The sequence below is a fragment of the Camponotus floridanus genome, unplaced genomic scaffold, assembly GCF_003227725.1.
Source record: "Camponotus floridanus strain SB8 unplaced genomic scaffold, Cflo_v7.5 scaffold3, whole genome shotgun sequence".
NCBI lineage: Eukaryota > Metazoa > Arthropoda > Insecta > Hymenoptera > Formicidae > Camponotus > Camponotus floridanus.
This window is the reverse complement of record NW_020229436.1, coordinates 2,875,415-2,895,553: the sequence shown is the minus strand read 5'-3', so window position 1 is coordinate 2,895,553 and position 20,139 is coordinate 2,875,415. Positions and strand designations below refer to the sequence as shown.

Below are 20,139 nucleotides of genomic sequence, written 5' to 3'. Positions count from 1 at the left end.
TAATATAATAAAATAGAGTATTGTCTTAAAAAATAATAAAAATCATGAAAGAACTTAAAAAAGAAAAAGATAGATATGTGATTAAAATTATTCCTTAATTAATATTTAATTTCACATCAGACTGCGCTTGATGAATAAATTTTAAATCTAATGTACAACAATTATCATTATTGATTAAATAATTGAATATTAATCATTGAATTCATTTATAGCATAAATCGGAAAAAGATTATCGCTTTTATGAAGAAAATTAGCGATGGAAAAAATTTCTTGAAATTATCGCACGCGATGCAAACTTTTGATTTATTATATAGATGATATAATAATAATTAATACATTATTTCAAATATATAATAAACGTATCGGAAAAATTATACTTATCGCGAAATTATCCCATTTTCATCAATCGTTGGCAAAAAGCGATATCGCTGATTTTCGACCGTTGTATCTCGGACCATTGAAAAAGCGGGGCGTCCTACATCGGAGATCGGCACGCTGGATTTATTACGTTTCCAACTTTAACAGGAAACTTATCTATTGGCAGCACGACTTTAACCGAGTTCGAGACGAGTTCGAGAGTCACAGTGCGACAGATATACCTGAGAACTCAATCCATGCCACGCGTGATTCAACTCGCCTGGACGGAACTTCGCCAATTTATTGACCAAGAATTCCATGAAAGATAAAATAAGTGTACCGGGAATGGATCGTTGCGAAGTAATAAGTCACACCATCAGATATACGAACTTTCGACGAGAGGCTACCGTATATTCGACTAGAAATCAATTCTTTCTAAGTAGCTCTCACATCGTGATATCAGTATATTATATGTACAGCACTTGAAAATGATAAAATACATCGTATATTATGTAATATTACACTGAGGAAAAAATTATCTTGAAATAAAAAAATTTTAGTTAACTCAAGAAAGCTATTTATTCGGTGGGTACTAATCACGTATTTACTTGTATTCAAAATGTCTGTTTGCTTAAGTTAAGTATTTATTTACATATGTTTAAAAAATATATATGCTTAAAAAAATATAATTTTTAATTAAATATTTTTATATTTTAATTTTACAAAATATTTATTTATTCTCAAAAATTTTAAATTTTTTAATTTAAAAAAATAATATATTTAATTTAATAAATTATAGTATATATTTTACGAAAATAGTATTTAAATAGTATTTAAATAGTATTTAAAAAATATATAAATGAAAATAATTTACTTAATATAACATGCATATTTAATTAAAATTAAATGCTTTTGCTTAAATGAAATAAACAATTCCTTCCATTTAAAGCAAAAGTTTCAAGAAAACAAATTTATTTGATTTAAAAAAATTTTCCCTCAGTGTATTGTTTTTAAAATTTGGCGTGTCAATTTTTTTACCAATATTTTATAAGAAATTTCTCAAATTTAATATAAATTTCATGATAATTTCCTTGTGTGTCGCAAACTTTAAACAATATTTTGACAAACTAAAAAACTATTGTTACGATATAATATTTATATTGTAACAAATTTATATTCATGTGTCGATATTTTTGTTTCGTCGTCAAACCTGTAAGTATTCAACGTATTATTTGCAGCCTAGATAACACGTGTTATGCGATAAAACAAGTTACACATACTTGAAGCTACTTGGAGGCATCTCGAGTCACTTTGACGTTAAGCAGCTTAAACGGCTGATACATCCGTGTTCTCCGTTCCGTACATCGGATTAGCTGCACCAAGGGCTCCTTGTTCCTACGCGCTGTAAATTGGAATCTGTTCTCTATTACTGTACCGACACTCAGTACCCGACACGATTTCTCCTTAGCTGGAGTGAGCGGCAAACACGAGTGTGAGCAGTTCAGAGACAAAGCTATATACGACCAAGATCGTGAAATGCATAATCTTAAAGAGAGGTATTGTACCTCCATTTAGAGAGGAGAAGCATTAATGTGTTTGAACTAATATTTTTACCAGGAATACGAATATTTGTGAAATATAATCAATTAAAATTAATTTCTTATTATTTTATAAGTTTGAGCATGTATTTTATGTTGTTGGATGTTTAAAAAATTACTTGAATAACATTTTAAAAATTTATTTTATGCTGTATTTTGTAAACAAAAACTTTTGAACAATTTTAAATTAATGAATAAAATAGATCCTCAATTAATCTAATTGAATTCGATTCAATTCGAAAAGATTCTAATCGAATATTAGTAATATTCAAACATATTGAAAATATATATGATTTTAATTTTTAGATATAAATTTGAATATTATTTCTTCTTTAAAATAATATACATTGAAATTACATACATATACACACATATACTTTATTTATATATGATTAAATTTGCATAATAATGATATTAAATTAACTTTAACTTAGTTTTATTATATGTATATGTAACTTAACAAGTGTGTTAATTCAATATCGTTACTATTCCGAACGTAAACGCAAGTTGAGCGAAGTAATTATCCTGGCAAGTACGCTGCCCGACGTTGATACGCAACTGAACTGAGAATTATTCGTGTAATCTACATCATCGTAATATTCCGCAAACTGGAATCGATTATTTGCCACGTTGAACTTCCATTAACTCCAGCCGACTGTGTTTATGTATCTGACAGTTGTAACGCGAGTGCAATTAGATGCACATTGAAGCAGTCGTAATTTTCTGAGTTTCTCCGTTTCGCTAAAATTATCTTACTTTGCGAGATGGAAAGTGAATCGAAAACTAAAATAAAACATACAATGTTTTACAGATATTGTATCTACTCTCTTGTCTTAAATCGATGTGAGTAAAAATAATTTTAAATTTTGTTGAAATTTTCGTTTGTGAACAATTATCTTTTCTCAAGACAGATGTCAATTTATTCAATTATTCCAAAGCAATGACGAATTAATATTAAATTTAAGTGTTTGCATGTTATAAGCTTTTAAGAGACGGAAAATCGTTTCTTACTCCCTACAAAACACTTTCGTACACTATTGATCTAGAACAGCGTAAACATTATGTAGAATACAGTAGAAAACGAGAGATAGATACGCCGTCAGGTTACAAAGAAATTAATCTCCAATACAGCGTAATGTAAAACTGATGGCCTCCTTTCGAAGTGAAAGAAAAAACGACCTGTCGGAATACGGTCAGCGCATCTTTTGCATCACAAACGGAGATCTCTCAATGAACTTTGACTGAACCTCATCTAAATCTCGTAAAAGATTTTCAGTAAGACAAAAGGGCTTCAAATATGACTTGCACAATTTTAAGATAAAATTTAAAACTTCGTTAAGAAACTCTTCAAGTTCTCATGTGAAAAATCTTTCCAACATTTTTTAATGTATCTGTAACTGTCACTTTTTGCTTTTTCAAGAAATATTTTTTAATTTTAAATTTTATTTTTTAATTTTTTATTTTTATATATGAAATAAATTTTAGATACGTCAGATTTTAGATAGATACAAAAAATAAGATGTATTTTATATTTAGTTTTATATTTTTAGAAAGACGAAATTACTTTATGATTAAAAATAGGAAGCAGGAGGATAGTGAAACGCAATTCTTTTTTTTTTATTATATCGTTATCAAAAAGACGCCGTGAAAATTTCTTAACCTTCCCTCGTCTCGACATCATATTCGAAACGTCAACGACATCCGCGTGGTATGGCACCGATAATACTCTAGCAACACGAATGGGGCTGCGAAAACTTTCTCGAAGCTGAACACGCTCTGGGTTATTTATATAGCTGAGAAATTTTTCATATTCGTGTCACAAATCACCCAATTAATAATATTTTTTAATATCAATTAATATAATATTATTTATCTTTTGATATCTCTTGATAATATATTTGACAATATTTAATGAAATAGATACAATTCTCTATTTTCGTATTAAAACTGAATATAAATGATTTTAATGAATATCAAGTCAAAAGTTGTTAAATTAAGAAAATTAATTAAATTTTAGAATCAATATAATCCTAAAATGCTGCAAATGCGACAACCATTTCCTCATGCATCTGAATTTGCAATTATTATAAATAAACTCGTCGTCAATCATTAATATTACGCTTTAATTAATTGCACCATAACGTTGGCTGTACGTATAAATTATCGGTATTATAATATTATTCATGTCGAGCTTTGTACAATCCGATGTAATCCGATGGCGCGCGTTTCACAGAGTTAGTAACATGTCGATGCGAAAGTTGGTCGTTTCCTGTGGAACCGACGTTTTACCTTGAATGTCCTTTTTATCGCTCCGCAAAGCCGAGCTACGCGTCTTCTTCAAATTCGACACATTCATTTTGCCGCACGTGTGATAAAATCGAGACGCGCTTCTATGACTCGGGATGACAGCTCGGCAAGAATGCGCCCGGTCATCGTGATGTGATATAAAATTCGGGCCGGCAACCATGACGGGGAAAATCCACCAGGTTGAAAAGTGGACAGTCGTGGTATGTGACTTATCGATCGAATATCGCCGAGGTGCAGCTTCGTCGTTTTTCACGGTGCTCCTTTATGCAGATGATGCATCGATGCGTCTTGCAAATTGCGAAGGGATGCTCGCCGTTAAAAACTACTATTTATCAAAAAAAAAACATAAAAAGAATGGTGATTGAATGCTGCGAATTTAAAATATGAGAATGTTTTATACAGAAGATGTGAACTGTGAACGCTGTAAAATATTGCACAAAGCCTGGTCTTTGAAATGGGTAAATATTGAATTTATCCTGCAATTATAAATTTATGAAATAAACCATATTTTCGTATGAATATCCACAAATGAATACGAACGTTTTCTCGTCAGGCGTGACTATTATAAAATCGCTCGTAAGTAATCGGTCGTATTTTATCAATTATCGATGCTTTTAATCGAACGCCGCTGCAACAGCAATAACGCCGTTATCGGTGGCTCACCATCAATTTTTTTCAACTTAATCACGCACCTTTTATTACATCGCGATATAGCTTTATCGAGCAGTTCGACGCAACACGTGTAAACTCGTGTAAACGAGCGCCCGACGATTAAAACTGTCTCTCACCGATTTATTTCTCCCTCACGCTGCCGTTTTATGTTTGTGTTTCGCCGCGTTTCTGTAAAATTCCCGCTCGCTCTTCGTGGCACAAAATCTCCGGTGCATCGCGATGAATTTATACAAGCGCGAGAGCGCGATCACCCTACTGTATTCAATTATTCTTGTTTCGAAACCTTCAAATTCCCTGGAGCGTTTCTATTTTTAATGTTTGCATTTTTTATTGATATTTTCAAGGTTCCTCTCCGCGTCACACATTACATTTATCGCAAAATCGCTTTCTGTTACAGAAGCGCGAGCCAGAATAATCGGTCCGCCAGATATCTACGTGAAGAGCGGAAGTCTTTTGACGTTGACATGTTTAATGTCGCAAGGTCCTCACGATCTGGGGACGGTGGCCTGGTTTCGGGGCAGTCAAGCGGTAGTGACGTCACCGCGATCAGAAAATGACATCGAGGCGGAACCACGCATAACCGTCGAGACGGAATGGAGCGATGCCCTCACATCGAGGTATGAATGAATAAATAAATCGCTTATTTACTCTTTAAAAGTGAATCAGCGAAAATATCACTAATTTAAACAGTAGAATAAGATTTCACTGAGAATCAGTGAGTATTTTACTGATTTTCTGTAGAAACGCTTATTTTTTGTTATTTTATCTTATATCTCACTGATTATGGTCAGTTAAAGTAAAATTCACTGTAAAACCAGTAAATTTCACTGTAAAATCAGTAATTGCTAGCTTGTTCATATATCACTATGATCTCTCTCGTATTTAAGTTTTAGTCATAAGAATTATATAAAGTTTGCAAAGAACGATAGATAAAATTAAAAATGTTACTTCGATTTAATTTCTGATACAATCTCAATAGAGAGATTTCAGACGTTAAATCGATTTTATAAATCGGGCAAGTAAATGTCTGGTGACCTAATCGAAAATTATTCATTCGTTATCTATTTAAAGTAACAAGTTCAATATGCATGCAATATAAATAAAATAAAATGTTTAATATGATAAATAGAAATAGAAATAAATATATAAATAAATATATAATAAAAATTATATATATATATATATATATATATAATTTTTATTATATATTTATTTATATATTTATTTCATATAAAATTAAAAATTTTATTTATATATTTATTAATATATATATATATATATATATATATATATATATTAATAAATATATAAATAAAATTTTTAATTTTATATGAAATAGAGAGATGAATTGTAGTTTAATATTACTGATTGAAACAGTCAACTCAATTCTTTCAATAAAATATCATTAATTTATAGTGCTGTACTTATAACTGCTGTAATCAGACTATTTACTGTTTTTCAGTGATACACTGATTCACTTTTAAAGAGTATATCTAAATCATTCTTTACTTAATAACTTATTCATTGCCAGCTTTAATGCGAGATATAATTTGTCAATATAACGAGATAATCGATTCTTTCCATAATATGTAATAATATGTCAAACAAGTGTTCATGTGTACGATAGTCTCTCTCGCGAGATATAAAGAGAGAAAAGAGTGTATATTTTGTAAATAATTTATTTTTTTAAATATCAGAAACTCAGTTTACGCAAAATTTGTTTGCGCGCCATGAACGAAGTGGACAAAAAAGCTCGTCACGCTTGTCGCACATCCAGAGTCATCATTTCCGCACGGGGCAAACTCTCATAAACGTGCACGCTCGCGTGTGATATTGTTATACGAAGTGCTATTTAATTTTTTACACCGGCTCCAGTCGGGCGCAAGTGTACGTCGACTAAATAAAAAATGAAAATTTGCGCGCGCGCGCCATATATTTGCGGCGCTTACATTTTAACGCAGTTTAAATATTTCAATTTTTGTCGCAACATTCCCGCAGCGCATTTTAAAAACCGGTTCCTATGTACAATGCGACTGAGTGCGTGTCATCCTAAACGACATGCACACTGCAGTTTTGTAAAATTGTTCGTTCGAGGACTTGGTGTGCTAACAAGTTTATATGCGACAGTGAAATAAATTCGAATAATTAAAGAACGTCACATAAAGTATTAAAGGGTGTTAATCCCATTCGGTTACTTTTTTCCTTTTCTGCGATCTGATTACAAATATTGGGAAACTTTTTAGTCCTATTCTTCGGTTTTTCGTTCAAGAATGCCTTCTCTCACCTTCTGCTCCCCAAAGGTTCCGTCGTTGAATCGTCCATCGCGTGTACAATATTTCATCGCACACGGTGTACCGTATCTTTTTCGAGCCGCCGCCAGCGAAATAAATAAATGGCCCTCCGCTTATCCCCTCTCGCATCCAGAGGAAATAATGAGAAATAATGGCGCTGGGTGGCTGTCCTGCCGGTCCTACACGTCGTCCTGGCTCTTTGAAAAACTGATCCTATGTTCAAATTAATTTATTTCGCGATACCCGTGGCTCTAGGGGACCGCCTTAAAAATGCACAATATGCACGCGTGTTCAGGTAACAGCAGTGACAAAATATTTATTCCGCTATTATTAACGCTCAAAAATGTAAAAATGATCATTTATTTTCGACATCTAGATACGGATATTGCTATCTTAAATTTACTTAAACGTATAAATACATTTTTTTATGTAATTTCAAGATATTAAATATGAGTATCATCCATTATATGAGATAACAGATGTGTACTAGAGGAAATATAATATTTAGAAAAAAATTGCAATATAATCTCCAAATGTGACTCTTCAAAAATATTTTCAAAAATATACAAAATTATGAATCAATAATTAAAGATACTCTCTAAAAGTGAATCAGTGTATTTTCACTGAAAAACAGTAAATAGTCACCGATATTTACCGATATTACAGCAGTTATAAATGCAGCACTGTAAATCAATAATAATATTTTATTGAAAGAATTTGTTAATAATTTTGACTGCTTCAATCAGTTCAATGTTAAACTACAATTTATCTCTCTATCTATTTCATATAAAATTAAAAATTTTATTTATATATTTATTAAATATTTTATTTATATTTATTATATTAAAAATTTTATTTTATTTATATTATTATATATATTGTTATTATTTAATTTTATTTTATTTATATTACATGCATATTGAACTTGTTATTTTAAACAGAAACGGACGAATAATTTTCATTAAATCGTCAGACATTTATTTGTCCGAGTTATAAAATCGATTTAATATCTAAAGTCTCTCTATTGAGAGTGTATCAGAAATTAAATCAAAGTAATATTTCTAATTTTATTTGTCGTGCTTTGCAAACTTTATATAATTCTTAAGATTAAAAAACTTAAATACGAGAGAGTGATCATAGATAAATGAACGAACAATTACTGATTTTACAATTAATGAAATTTACTGGTTTTACAGTGAATTTTACTTTAACTGACCATAATCAGTGAGATATAAGATAAAATAACAAAAGATAAGCGTTACCACTGAAGATCAGTAAAATACTCACTGATTCTCCGTGAAATCTTATTTTATTATTTAAATTAGCGATATTTTCACTGATTCACTTTTAGAGAGTAGATATAAATATTCAAAATCGCTGATACACTTATTTATTTGCCTCATCTTTATTTGAAAAAAAAAAGTTATTATTTTAGTGGGGAGGAATCAGACGAATCTCAAGGGCCAGGACGTCGTGGCGTCGCGCGCGTATGATGTCTGATTATTCTAATTGTTCGGGGCAACGTCGAGACAAACAGGGCCCTTTGTCACGTGGCCCGCGCACCGTGAAGACGCGTCGGACATGCCCCGCATTTCGGAGCTGACTGTTTAGCCGGGCCGCTTATACGTGTCGGGCCAAATATTGCACCGTCGCCGCCGTTGTGTCTGTCGCGCGTCCGTTTTTGGACGTGATTGACGATTGTCACGACGACGCCCGCGTTATACATCGCGCCGACAAATTTACGAGGACGCGGCCCAAGAAGCGAATTAATTGCCGCGCAGCTGCCTGGCCTGCGACTTCCGTCGCGCGCACGTCCGCTCTCAGTAAATCTGACAGAACTGTCTGAAAGTAACGCGGTTACAGTCGAAATATTCCCATGGAGATGTCACATGGTCGTCAGTAAATTTTCATGCGACCATGTATTCATTCACAATAGGCGTATAATCAGTATCGAAACGGCCGAGAAAATCTTTCTCTTCAACGATCTCTAATTTATTAAAACAAACGTAGAATATTAACGAAAAATACATATATTTTTTATTTAAAATTAACACATTTGTTTAAAACTATCATCATCATTTTTAAATTATATTTAAAAAATATTATATAAGAATTATTGAAAAAAATCGATTATACATTCTAATTATGTGCGTTCCAATCTAAACATTATCTCAAAAACGTTTTTGTAATTATTGGAGTTAATTTCTTTTTTATGTAAATTAAAAAAAAACTCAACAGTTCTAGAAGAATAAAATTTCTACATTATAATTCAAATTTTTCCTCCAACAGTAACACGAAAAATTTATCTAAGCATTATATTATCTGCACACTGAGGGAAAAATTTGTTTAAATCAAATAAATTTGTTTTCTTGAAACTTTTGCTTTAAATGGAAGGAATTGTTTATTTTATTTAAGCAAAAGCATTTAATTTTAATTAAATATGTTAAATTAAGTACGTTATTTTCATTTATATATTTTTTATATTTAAATACTATTTTCGTAAAATATATGCTACAATTTATTAAATTAAATATATTATTTTTTTATTATTTAAAAAATTTAAAATTTTTGAGAATAAAAAATGCATTTCAATTAAAATATAAAAATATTAATTAAAAATTATATTTTTTTAAGCATATATATATATTTTTAAATATATGTAAATAAATACTTAACTTAAGCAAACAGACGTTTTGAATACAAGTAAATACGTGATTAGTACCCATCGAATAAATAGCTTTCTTGAGTGAACTAAAATTTTTTTTATTTCAAGATAATTTCTTCCTCAGTGCAGTAATATTGCCATTCATGTATATTTTAGGATCTAAACATAATACATTATTTTCATTTATAAAAAGATGGAGATATTCAAATTTCGCGTTAAACGTGAGAGTTAATCTACGAGGTCGATTTTCACGTCTGAGAGTTCGGCGCGCATAAATCGCCCGAGCTTTCGATAATGCGCAACCGGATATCGTTTTATTCCATCACATCGAGATTACCTTCCCTTCCGCCCTTAGACCAAGGTGGTGTGTTCGTTGTCGAGAAGCTTAGTCTCCAACGTCGCTATATATTTTCATTATCCCGGGACTCCATCGGGTCTGCCGTTGCTATAACCGTCGCGCCGGCATCGCAATAATTATTTCGCGAAACATTTGGTTCACGCGAATGCGGTAACCGCATATGCGGGACAACGTTACGTAACCTTAAGCGGCCATTATTGGTCCCACGAGTGCGATGCATTACGACGTTACACGACGAAGCTAACTACTGAAATACGGCAAGTAAATGAGTAATCGATAATCTATTGGGAGCAGCGCAACTTCTTCGCGTGACGTTATGTATCGTGTAATGGATGCTCCTATTGTGCGTCCACTAATCTATATACAAGTCCGGCAAAAAACCATGTATCTATCTATCTTAGCGCTTCTTATCTGGAAACAATATTACAATTACAGGCGAGCAAACATTGAAGATATAGTAATGAAAATAATTACCGTAACGCGGGAAACGTAGATATTATCTCGTAATCGATAAACCGGTGGAGATTAATTAAAAACTTTTTATGAAAAACTTTTATCTTTCTCTCTTTTTCTTCAGGAAAAGATGCTGAGAAAGACGCGTTAAAGTAAATTTTTGCTACATTTCTTTCGTACTAATGTTTGGATTGAAAGTTTGGCAAAGACTAACTATTGAATTCAAAACCTGATGTGAAAATGTTAGGGAACTTTCGAATAGCTTTTTTATTTGTTTAACAGTATCGCGGAAAAATCCGCTCTTGATGCGAATCATTCAGAACGTGTTCAAACTACTTTTGCACAGCTAGCTTCCCGTGAAATTGACCAATCGCCGATTAACTTTTACGCAATCAACTTTATCTCCCGCGGTTTATTAATGTGTTTTCACGTCGAATAGGGAATTTTTTCCCTATGTGTATCACGTTTGAAACCAATTTAACGCCCATATTTGAAGACTTGTGCTTTTACCGTACCTGCAAAAAGTTTCGGATACGCGATATATCCCGAGAATTCGAGCCCATGTTCCGATTTCTATACCTATCAGTCCGATCAAATCGATTTACTGCAGTTCATAACGGTAACGAGTGTCGAGCAAATAGAATGGAAAACCAACAGGAAAAAAGAAACACTCCATTCCCTGTTCCTCGATTATTACAGCCGAATGAGTTGGTTGAAGTTTGGTTGGTCGCTCAGATGTAAACTTAGAGCGAGAAAAAGAGCTACTATTATTATCATGTTATATTTGTGAAAGCTCATGAGATTTGGACATTTATGATAAGGAAGCAAATAGATGTAACGATAAAATTAAAAATCTTTATCTCTCTCTCTTTTCATTTTACTATAATCATCAAATAAATAAAAAAACTAGATATACTTCAATACAATTTTATAACAATATTGTTTGTCAAAATAAATATATTTATTAATAAAAGTTGCTGGCAATCAAAAGTCTTATATATTTTTTTGAATGAATATCTTTATATGTATCATTTAGTTTAAGTCAATGTCCTTTACAATTTTATTTTTGGAATAGGCGAATAATTTCTGTATGTATTTTATATTATTGCACATCTTGTGTATCATTCATGTATGATCGCCAATTATAGTAGAAATACCTTCAAATCGTATTAGGAATTGCGTAATTGCATGTTGCGCAATTTGCATTTCACGGATATCTTCGACAAAAGTATGCACGATGCATTACGCAGAAAACAGGACGGGTAATTGGATCGCTGCCGTTAGTAACGTCGTTGGATAATTATCACTGAAATAACGATACTTTATTGTTAGTTGCATCATTAGTTATTTTATATGATCCTGTACTTTATACTGTTCTGACGAAACTATATCCCATTAACGTGTACGGCATGAGAACGATTTTGCGAGACGCATATACGCGATAACGATCTCGTTGTAAATTATGAGTGCCTTTGAAAATTCCACAGAAGTATGAAATTTTTTTCATGATATATGCTAATTACAAAATAAAAAAGTGTAATAATTTAGAGCGTCATATATAAAAGTTTTTCTGGTCGTCTGCATTCAATTCTGTGGATAGATATATTTTATCGAACTCGTACATTGAGATATTCATGTTCGCGTTAATTTTATTTATCATGCTTCACATTTATTACTTATTAGAAATTATATTTTTATATTTTTATAAATCTTCACAGGAGAAATATATTTTTTTCTATAACTTATGCGAAAGGAAGGAGAAAACTTTTATAAAGCGAACTTCAAAGGGTTACTTTCATATTTGGCATCTTTAATGATCGAGTAGTAATTTTCTGTATATTTGTCTTCTTGATATAAATTAATATTTTTTTTAATTTATTTAATTTTAAATCACATTTTTTAAATTAAGTTCATTTGCAATATGTAAATAAACTGTTCAATATAAAAATCATTTTTCGCTAGACACACTAAAAAATATACAAGATTAATTTACAACATGTATGAAAATGAAAGAGAAAGAAAGAGAGATATATATCATAAAATACAAACAATTATTCTTTAAATATTTTTTCTTTGAAAACAATATTTGTATTTAATGTAATCGAAATAGCGCGATTTTTATTTTAATCCGGAAAATTTCCAATCTTGCAATATATTTATATCGCATTTACCATAATCAACTTAAATTAACACACCTTATAATTGCAAAAATCTGGTATGTACAATGCAATTTACATGTATGACGTACACAATTTAACGATAAATTATTACCTTTTGTGTGCGGCAGATTGAGGATCACGTATTTGAAACCCGGTGACTCCGGAAACTACAGTTGCGTTCCTACCGTGGCGGAGAGAGCAAGTGTCAACGTGCACGTGATCAATGGTAAGTCCGTCAGAAATGCCATAACTGATTCACGCGACAAGATAATCCCTATACATACGTCGATCATTTATTCCGGGGAGATTGCTACAATATATACCTGGTCTTTATTTATCACGGTGCATTAACCCTTTCACGCATGGAATATCTCTTTGCTGACGATTTAATCTTCTCGCACGCGTGCTCGCAGGAAATTAAAATTAAAGCGATATTCCTGTCCGGAAAATTCAAAGTAAATTTTAATTCACGATCGCTGTTATTCGTATAATGTCACCATTTATCAATTTGGCTCAATAATAAATTGGTTCAATAATAAATCTTTATTTCATAGATTCGAAAATAAGTTATATTTTGTTTCCTTTTTTTATACTACTTTATTTTCTCTTTTCGTATTAAAGTTCTTTTCGTATCAAATTAATAGAAATTACGAAAGAAAGTAAGGAAAATTAATTAAAATAAAATTTATAAGATATTTGATAAGAATTTTTATAAGATATTTATATTATATAACAATATAACGTAAGTCTTATGTAATTTTATCATATATTTATGAATTTATTAGCCGTGAATACGTGCAATTATATTGCAAAAAAAGCGAAGATTTTATTTCGTTCTGGAAAAGCAGATTTAAACATTTATAGACAATGCGTGAATCACGAGGCACATTGTCGGCTTTATTGTCTGGCATGTTTTTCGCTAGAGCTGGTGTGCTTTTCGCTAGAGTTTCTCTGCTTTACTGATCGTCTGATAACGTATAGAAATAGTTCGATATCGCCAACGGCGCCACGTTTTCTGCCCGGATCTACGAAAAAGCGTAATATCCAGTGGGAAAAAGATTCGCAAGATGAAAGGTAGAACGTGCAGGCCGCTTGAAAGACGCAGAGTATACTCTGGTGACCCCGTAAGTGATCGAACTCGAATTACAGTCGACCACAAGAAAAGTCTAACCGCGTATTCTTGGTTTTCATTTAATTCCAATGGCCAGGAAAATAACAATTAATCATAGTTACCAATAGCATGATATTTGATCTTATTGTTTTTTAATAACTTTGAATTTTTTTCAATTTAATTCAATTTAGACGCACTTACGTAAAGATTTATATAAATTTTTACGTAACATTAAATTTATAATCAAATAAATATTGCATTTTTTTGTTATATTTATAATGCTATCATATAGTCTTGCCTATATTAATATAATTTTAAATTCATTTTCCTAGAATTAATTTTTGCCGAATATATCAGATAATTAAATATTATTGAAAAGGATTTTTGAAAAATTATCACTCATGTGTTTCAGGAGTTTTCAAATCGATGTACAGCTTATTAATAAAAAAAATGAACAACAGATTGTGATAAAGTAGGCCCTAGTAATTTATAGGGAGCTGGGCGGATATCAATTCTATTCTTGATGTGCCACTTTACCGCCGACCATTATCTTTCTTTTGTTATATCGGCTTTAGCGAAACATAATTCAATTCTGCCCCGAGATTCGACCTATCCAGCTTCCCTCTTTTTAACGATGTGGATTTCATCCACAGTACTCCTGAAGAAAACTACTCTCCAGTCGCACGTATCCTTATTTTGTATCCTTTATTGTAAATTTCAACAAGAACGTAATTGTCATTTTCGATGCTACATAAAACGCGGTTTCATCAACTGCATTTAAAACAAATAATAATAATTAAATAACGACAAAAGCAATCAATCTCGCTGATTTGTTTAAAATTTTATTGTGTCAAAAGACTTACGCACGTTTCCTCTTAATGATAATTAGCATCATAAACAACATGAAATATTAACCAGGAAATTAATAATCAAGCGATATGCATATATTATATAATACATCATATTAATGAGATCGCATAATATAATAGAGAGTGTAAAATGTATAACGCTATACGTATACATTAAAAGTTTATATGTTCTTCTCAAGAATTATGTTGAAAAAATTGCAAAATTGTAATCCAATTACTAAATGAGTCATAAAAATATTATACGGCTAATCTCATATATTCTGTTTCGAATGCATCGCACGATTATACAATCGGAAATTTACGGCATCGCCGACTCGTTAAATAAGCGTATTTCAACGAGCGTAACTCGAAATGACCAAAACAATGTAACGCACGTGTTTTACATTACTACAACCGTAATTAATACGTCGACATCTTTGTTGCGCGTCCACAATCCCAGAGATGTAGTATAATAAACCGTTTTATTACCTAAAGGCTTCTACAAAATTTGTAATTTGCGAAATTCAAAATGGAATTCTATTTATACATTTTACATGTCATGTAATGCAAAAAACATTTGAATACGTAAAATATAAATTAAAATATATTTCAAGATATATGTATACGTACATTAACTATATTTAGATCATTCAATGCATAAAATTATAAATAAATTTCTATCTTGAATTTTATCGTAAATTATAGATCGATTAAAGATCGCTTAGCATTATAATTATCATTTAATTTTTATAATTTTCTAAACAATTAATTAATTTCTTTATGACTTGTGTGATTGATCAAACTTTTATAAAGATTCTCAAAATAACCAATATTAAAATAATAAAACAATAAAATATTATTTTATCAATTTATGTAACTTATACAGATTGCAAAAGTTCAACGATGATCTTCTTTTTTAGCAATTTTCAACTAATTTCAAATAATTTAATCATATGCTATTAAAGAAATAAGATATTTATATTGCTTTACAATTAAATGTATGAATCAAAAGAGAATATAAATTTTATAGAATTTTTTACATCTACATTGACGTACTTTTGCGAGCTTCCGGTTGAGAATCGCTGTTCTACGCGATATAGCGCGCATACAATTTTCCATACATTTTGTGTGACGCTAGATGAGCTCTTAGATGCACGTGTGCATTTTATCAGAATCCGATTACTTGCACAAAAAAAGAAAATAATAGCCCCCTTTTTATATTTCGCTTGTCTGCAGTTGAACGTGAATTATATGTACTCGTTAAATCTCCCGTTTGCACCTTTATTCGCAGGATGAAAATTTTTATTATACGATTTTTATTGCGCATCGCATATTTTATGCGAGCATAATAGCAATTGCTGATTTCAATTGATTCCTACTAAAATTTTATTCCCTTACTTTTAATCTCAGCTATGAGTAAATTTTAAGTATACTTAAAGAGTTTATAATGGAATTGAATAAAATAATATTTTATTCTTTTATTTGTTATTTAATGTATATTATTTTAAAGATATTTATATATTTGAAAATTATATATTATAAAAATTATATGTATAAAAAAATTAATCATTTAGAGAACAATATAAAAAATTACATTTTGTCTTCACATACAATTATATGCAAGATATAATAGATATTTTTTATGTGTTTCCATACTCCATAGAGTATCCCACCATTTACAAGAAAATATTGCGCTTATTAAATATTTCAAATAAAAAACTTTAGTTTGCAACTAAAAATTCATTGTTTCACAAACGAGACGATATGCAACTATTTGAATCCTTATTTAAAATTTCGCAATTTCGCTACCTATGAATATAACTTTTGCGAGAGAGAGTTTTTCTAAAAATATTATTTTTTTTATTTTTTTCCGGTTATATATCGCGAATTTATGCGAAATATGTTGCACGTTTAATGATTTTTACGTAAAAACGCCAACCGCTCTGGATATTAGCATGAAATGTCAATTATATGTAAATTAATGAATATGTCACACCCGCGTAGAATAATTCGCAAATATGTTCGAACGGTTATAAGGTGCGCTCAGAATGCAAACGTGCCGAATAACATAATAAGTGATGCGTAATAAGAGGAAAATCGCGTGCGATTATTAATCGCTTTTTTTCATCGGACGTGATTGATTTTTTCGACAAAAACGGTTATCATAAATACAATCATCATCATTGAAAATGCCAATTCTATTCTCTGTACAAATTCAATAGACAGATAACACTTCTTTTAAATGTACAAATATAGGCAAACGATAATTTGATTAACTTAATTTTTTTAATGTGTTAAAATGCTTAGTTAAAATGATAGTATCTCTCTTATTAATATTTATTATATAGAAATCTTACAAAATAATGCGCATATATTTGTGTCTATGTGACACTACGTATAAAATATGCATGTAAATTTCGACTCGGTCATAATAAGCTTGTTTTGTAAATTGGCAAACGGTAATGGAACTTTCTGATGTACGTGATAATACAGCGAAATAATGATATCGATCCTCCAATCGCACGATCGTCCAATCGATTTTTGGCGTGCTTGATAATTTTCCATCGACACGAAAGTTAATTAGTTCAGGCAGAGTCGATTGAAATGGCTCCCGTTATGGCGCAAAATTCTTTAATTACTCGCGCGAGCGAGGTCGACAGATTAGCGGATCAGCAGATTCTCGTATATTCGTGCGTTTCGTGATTACAAGTACGGTCCTCGATCGAAGATTGCCATCGATCGATCGGACGAGCACGATAGTTGCACGCCAAGCTATCGAACGGACCGTTTAATGCATCGCTCGTTCCGTTTCGTATAATTATCGATCATTTCGATCGCGTCAAATGCATAATATTTTAACGATACGCACGCGGACGAAAAGTATGCAAATAAATTCGATTTGCGTGAGAATGAAAAATTAATGCATCATCGATCTGAGTTTTGCTGCAGTGGAACTGAGTCTTCCTTGCAAAAACGATGCGATAATTATAGATCGTTGAAAAATATCATTATTTTTCAACAAATATGTAATGCGTGGGAGGGATTGCTAATAAACATGAAAACTCCATTTATAATATTTACAATATAATTGTTAATATTACATGCATCTAGAAACATTTTTTGTGTTTAAAGTGCTCGAGTGCTTGTTGACGATAAAATGAAAAACGCTTTGTGATGTTTGACAAATCAAAAAAATAAAATAAAAAAATAAAAATAGGATGATATCATTTTTTTGATGGAATAGCGTAGACATAATTTCCTCCTCTCTCCTCATGATATATACGTGATATAATTGAATGGAGTTTCGAGTATGCCACGTGCACAGCGTCACGTGAACCGTATCCGTCGCGTTAACTCCCGTAAATTTAGATTAATCCGGATTATATGGACTCACGCATCCAACACACGCTCCCGGGTTCTCTTCGATCGACAAACTTATCGCGAATACACTGCGAGTGCGATTGACTGCTTTCGAATTAACGGACAATAATCGGCTAATTGCGTTCGTTAACATTAATCGAAAATAGATACGACGGAGATGCTCTTGATGAAAGATTTACTTATCTAACTTTTCATAAAAATTTTTTTATGAAAATTTAGAAAACTGAGATAATCAGAAGGAAAATGAAGCAAATACCGATAGCGGATGAAACTTTTATAAGGAAATAAATTAAAAGTTTTTCTCTCTCGCCAATTACATGAGAGTTACAAGTAATTTAAATACTTTGAGCTGAAAGGAAAAGCTTGTTTAAAAATTGGAAAATTTTTATCATTTATTTTTAAAAAGATTTCACACTTTTACTTGTATAATTGGCTCATATAACTGCGCGCTTCATCCTTTTCTGCCAAGGGTTCTCGGTTAGAATTACTTATTGCAAATGCCACAAGCATTGTAGCGTATCAAAATCGCATATAATAGGTAAATGACTCCACCGCTAATTGCAAATGTTGTTGCTATCTCCTACAGTTTGAGAACTTTTGGCTCGCAACTGCCACTAAGTATATACGTATACCATCGAATCGAGACTGTAATAGGTTTTCCACAATTCGCTCGCGCCTCATGTAACAAACGCCACAATGGGCCATGTACGGACATAATACAACTCCGCAGAGCAGCCGCATCTTGAATAATAATGACTTTTGTAATTGGAACTTGAAGTCTGACACCACTGAACAAATAAATGCAACCTCGCCAGTGATACCCATTTCCAGTTCAGCTTCATCGTATATCAAAATACAGAAATTCGAATCCAATTGAGATTATAAGGGTGCGTTTTCGCGTCAAACAATTGTCGTAGGGAAAAAAATATTGAAAGTGAGCGAGATAAATCAAATTAATATCTCTCTTATCTTATCAAAAATTGAAAATGTGTTCTGATAATTGAAACTTTAGAGATGGAATTTTAATTTTACGATATCTTGATTTCTAGATGTCTAGTTTCCTTTTTTTACAAATTTTTAAGTCATTTAATAATGAAAGAATATTTAAAAAATATGGCATAACGTTCATCCGTGCATTTTCACTAACAATAAGAAAAGGGCCGTTTGATCGGGAAACTTGCGGCTGAAAAAACTCGAAGAATATCCTTTACAACCAGTCTGTTGACACGTGATTTGATGAATTAATGCTATATGTACTGGAATCCGCGTTGCGGATTTACGCATTCGGATCTACTGTGACGTCCAAACGATAGTACAATCTGTCTGTGTATTATATGTATCCGATAACACGTCAGTAACGATAAACTGAAGTCCGGACCGCAAACGACTGTATCAAAGTCGCGCGGCAACGCCAGACAGTTGTCACCCATCGTTGTTTGTACGCATTTAACACTGCGAAATCACTGATACAATCATTACATCTAGCCATTTGCACGTGTGTACGATTATGCTGTGACAATGCGACAAGCGTATCCTCGCGATAATCCCGCGATAATCCCGCGTAATTATCGCGTACAAGTTTATAGGATAGCGGATTATCAGCGTTTTAAATAAAGTAAATTGAAAATCAGAGAAATCAAGATAAAAATAATGGCAGAAAATGTGTAAAAAATTTTTATCGAGATTTTTAATCGACATGATACTAAAAGAATATTTTTTTATAATTTTGCATAAAATGCGTTCACGTTATGTATAAAAGGATTGATTAATAGTTCGAGAAATGTTTTGATTCTCTCGCGCTCACAATTATTTCGATAAAATAAAATTATGATGCATTCTCTTTTTATCAATCTTTTTTAATCGATATAAATATAATCAACATATATATGTTAAAAATTTTTTAATAATTTTATCTGTTATTAATTTCGATATTTTTAAT

The 20,139-nt window shown here is 31.4% G+C and overlaps 1 protein-coding gene across 1 annotated transcript in view; it reads left to right on the top strand.

The window, feature by feature from the left end:
• Positions 1 to 20,139, top strand: part of LOC105254898 (zwei Ig domain protein zig-8) — a 307,240-nt gene that overhangs the window by 263,722 nt on the left and 23,379 nt on the right. Inside the window, exons 4-5 of the mRNA XM_011263866.3 lie at positions 5,332 to 5,551; positions 12,989 to 13,086. Coding sequence (XP_011262168.2) covers positions 5,332 to 5,551; positions 12,989 to 13,086 — 318 coding nt within the window. The remainder of the gene's footprint in view (positions 1 to 5,331; positions 5,552 to 12,988; positions 13,087 to 20,139) is intronic.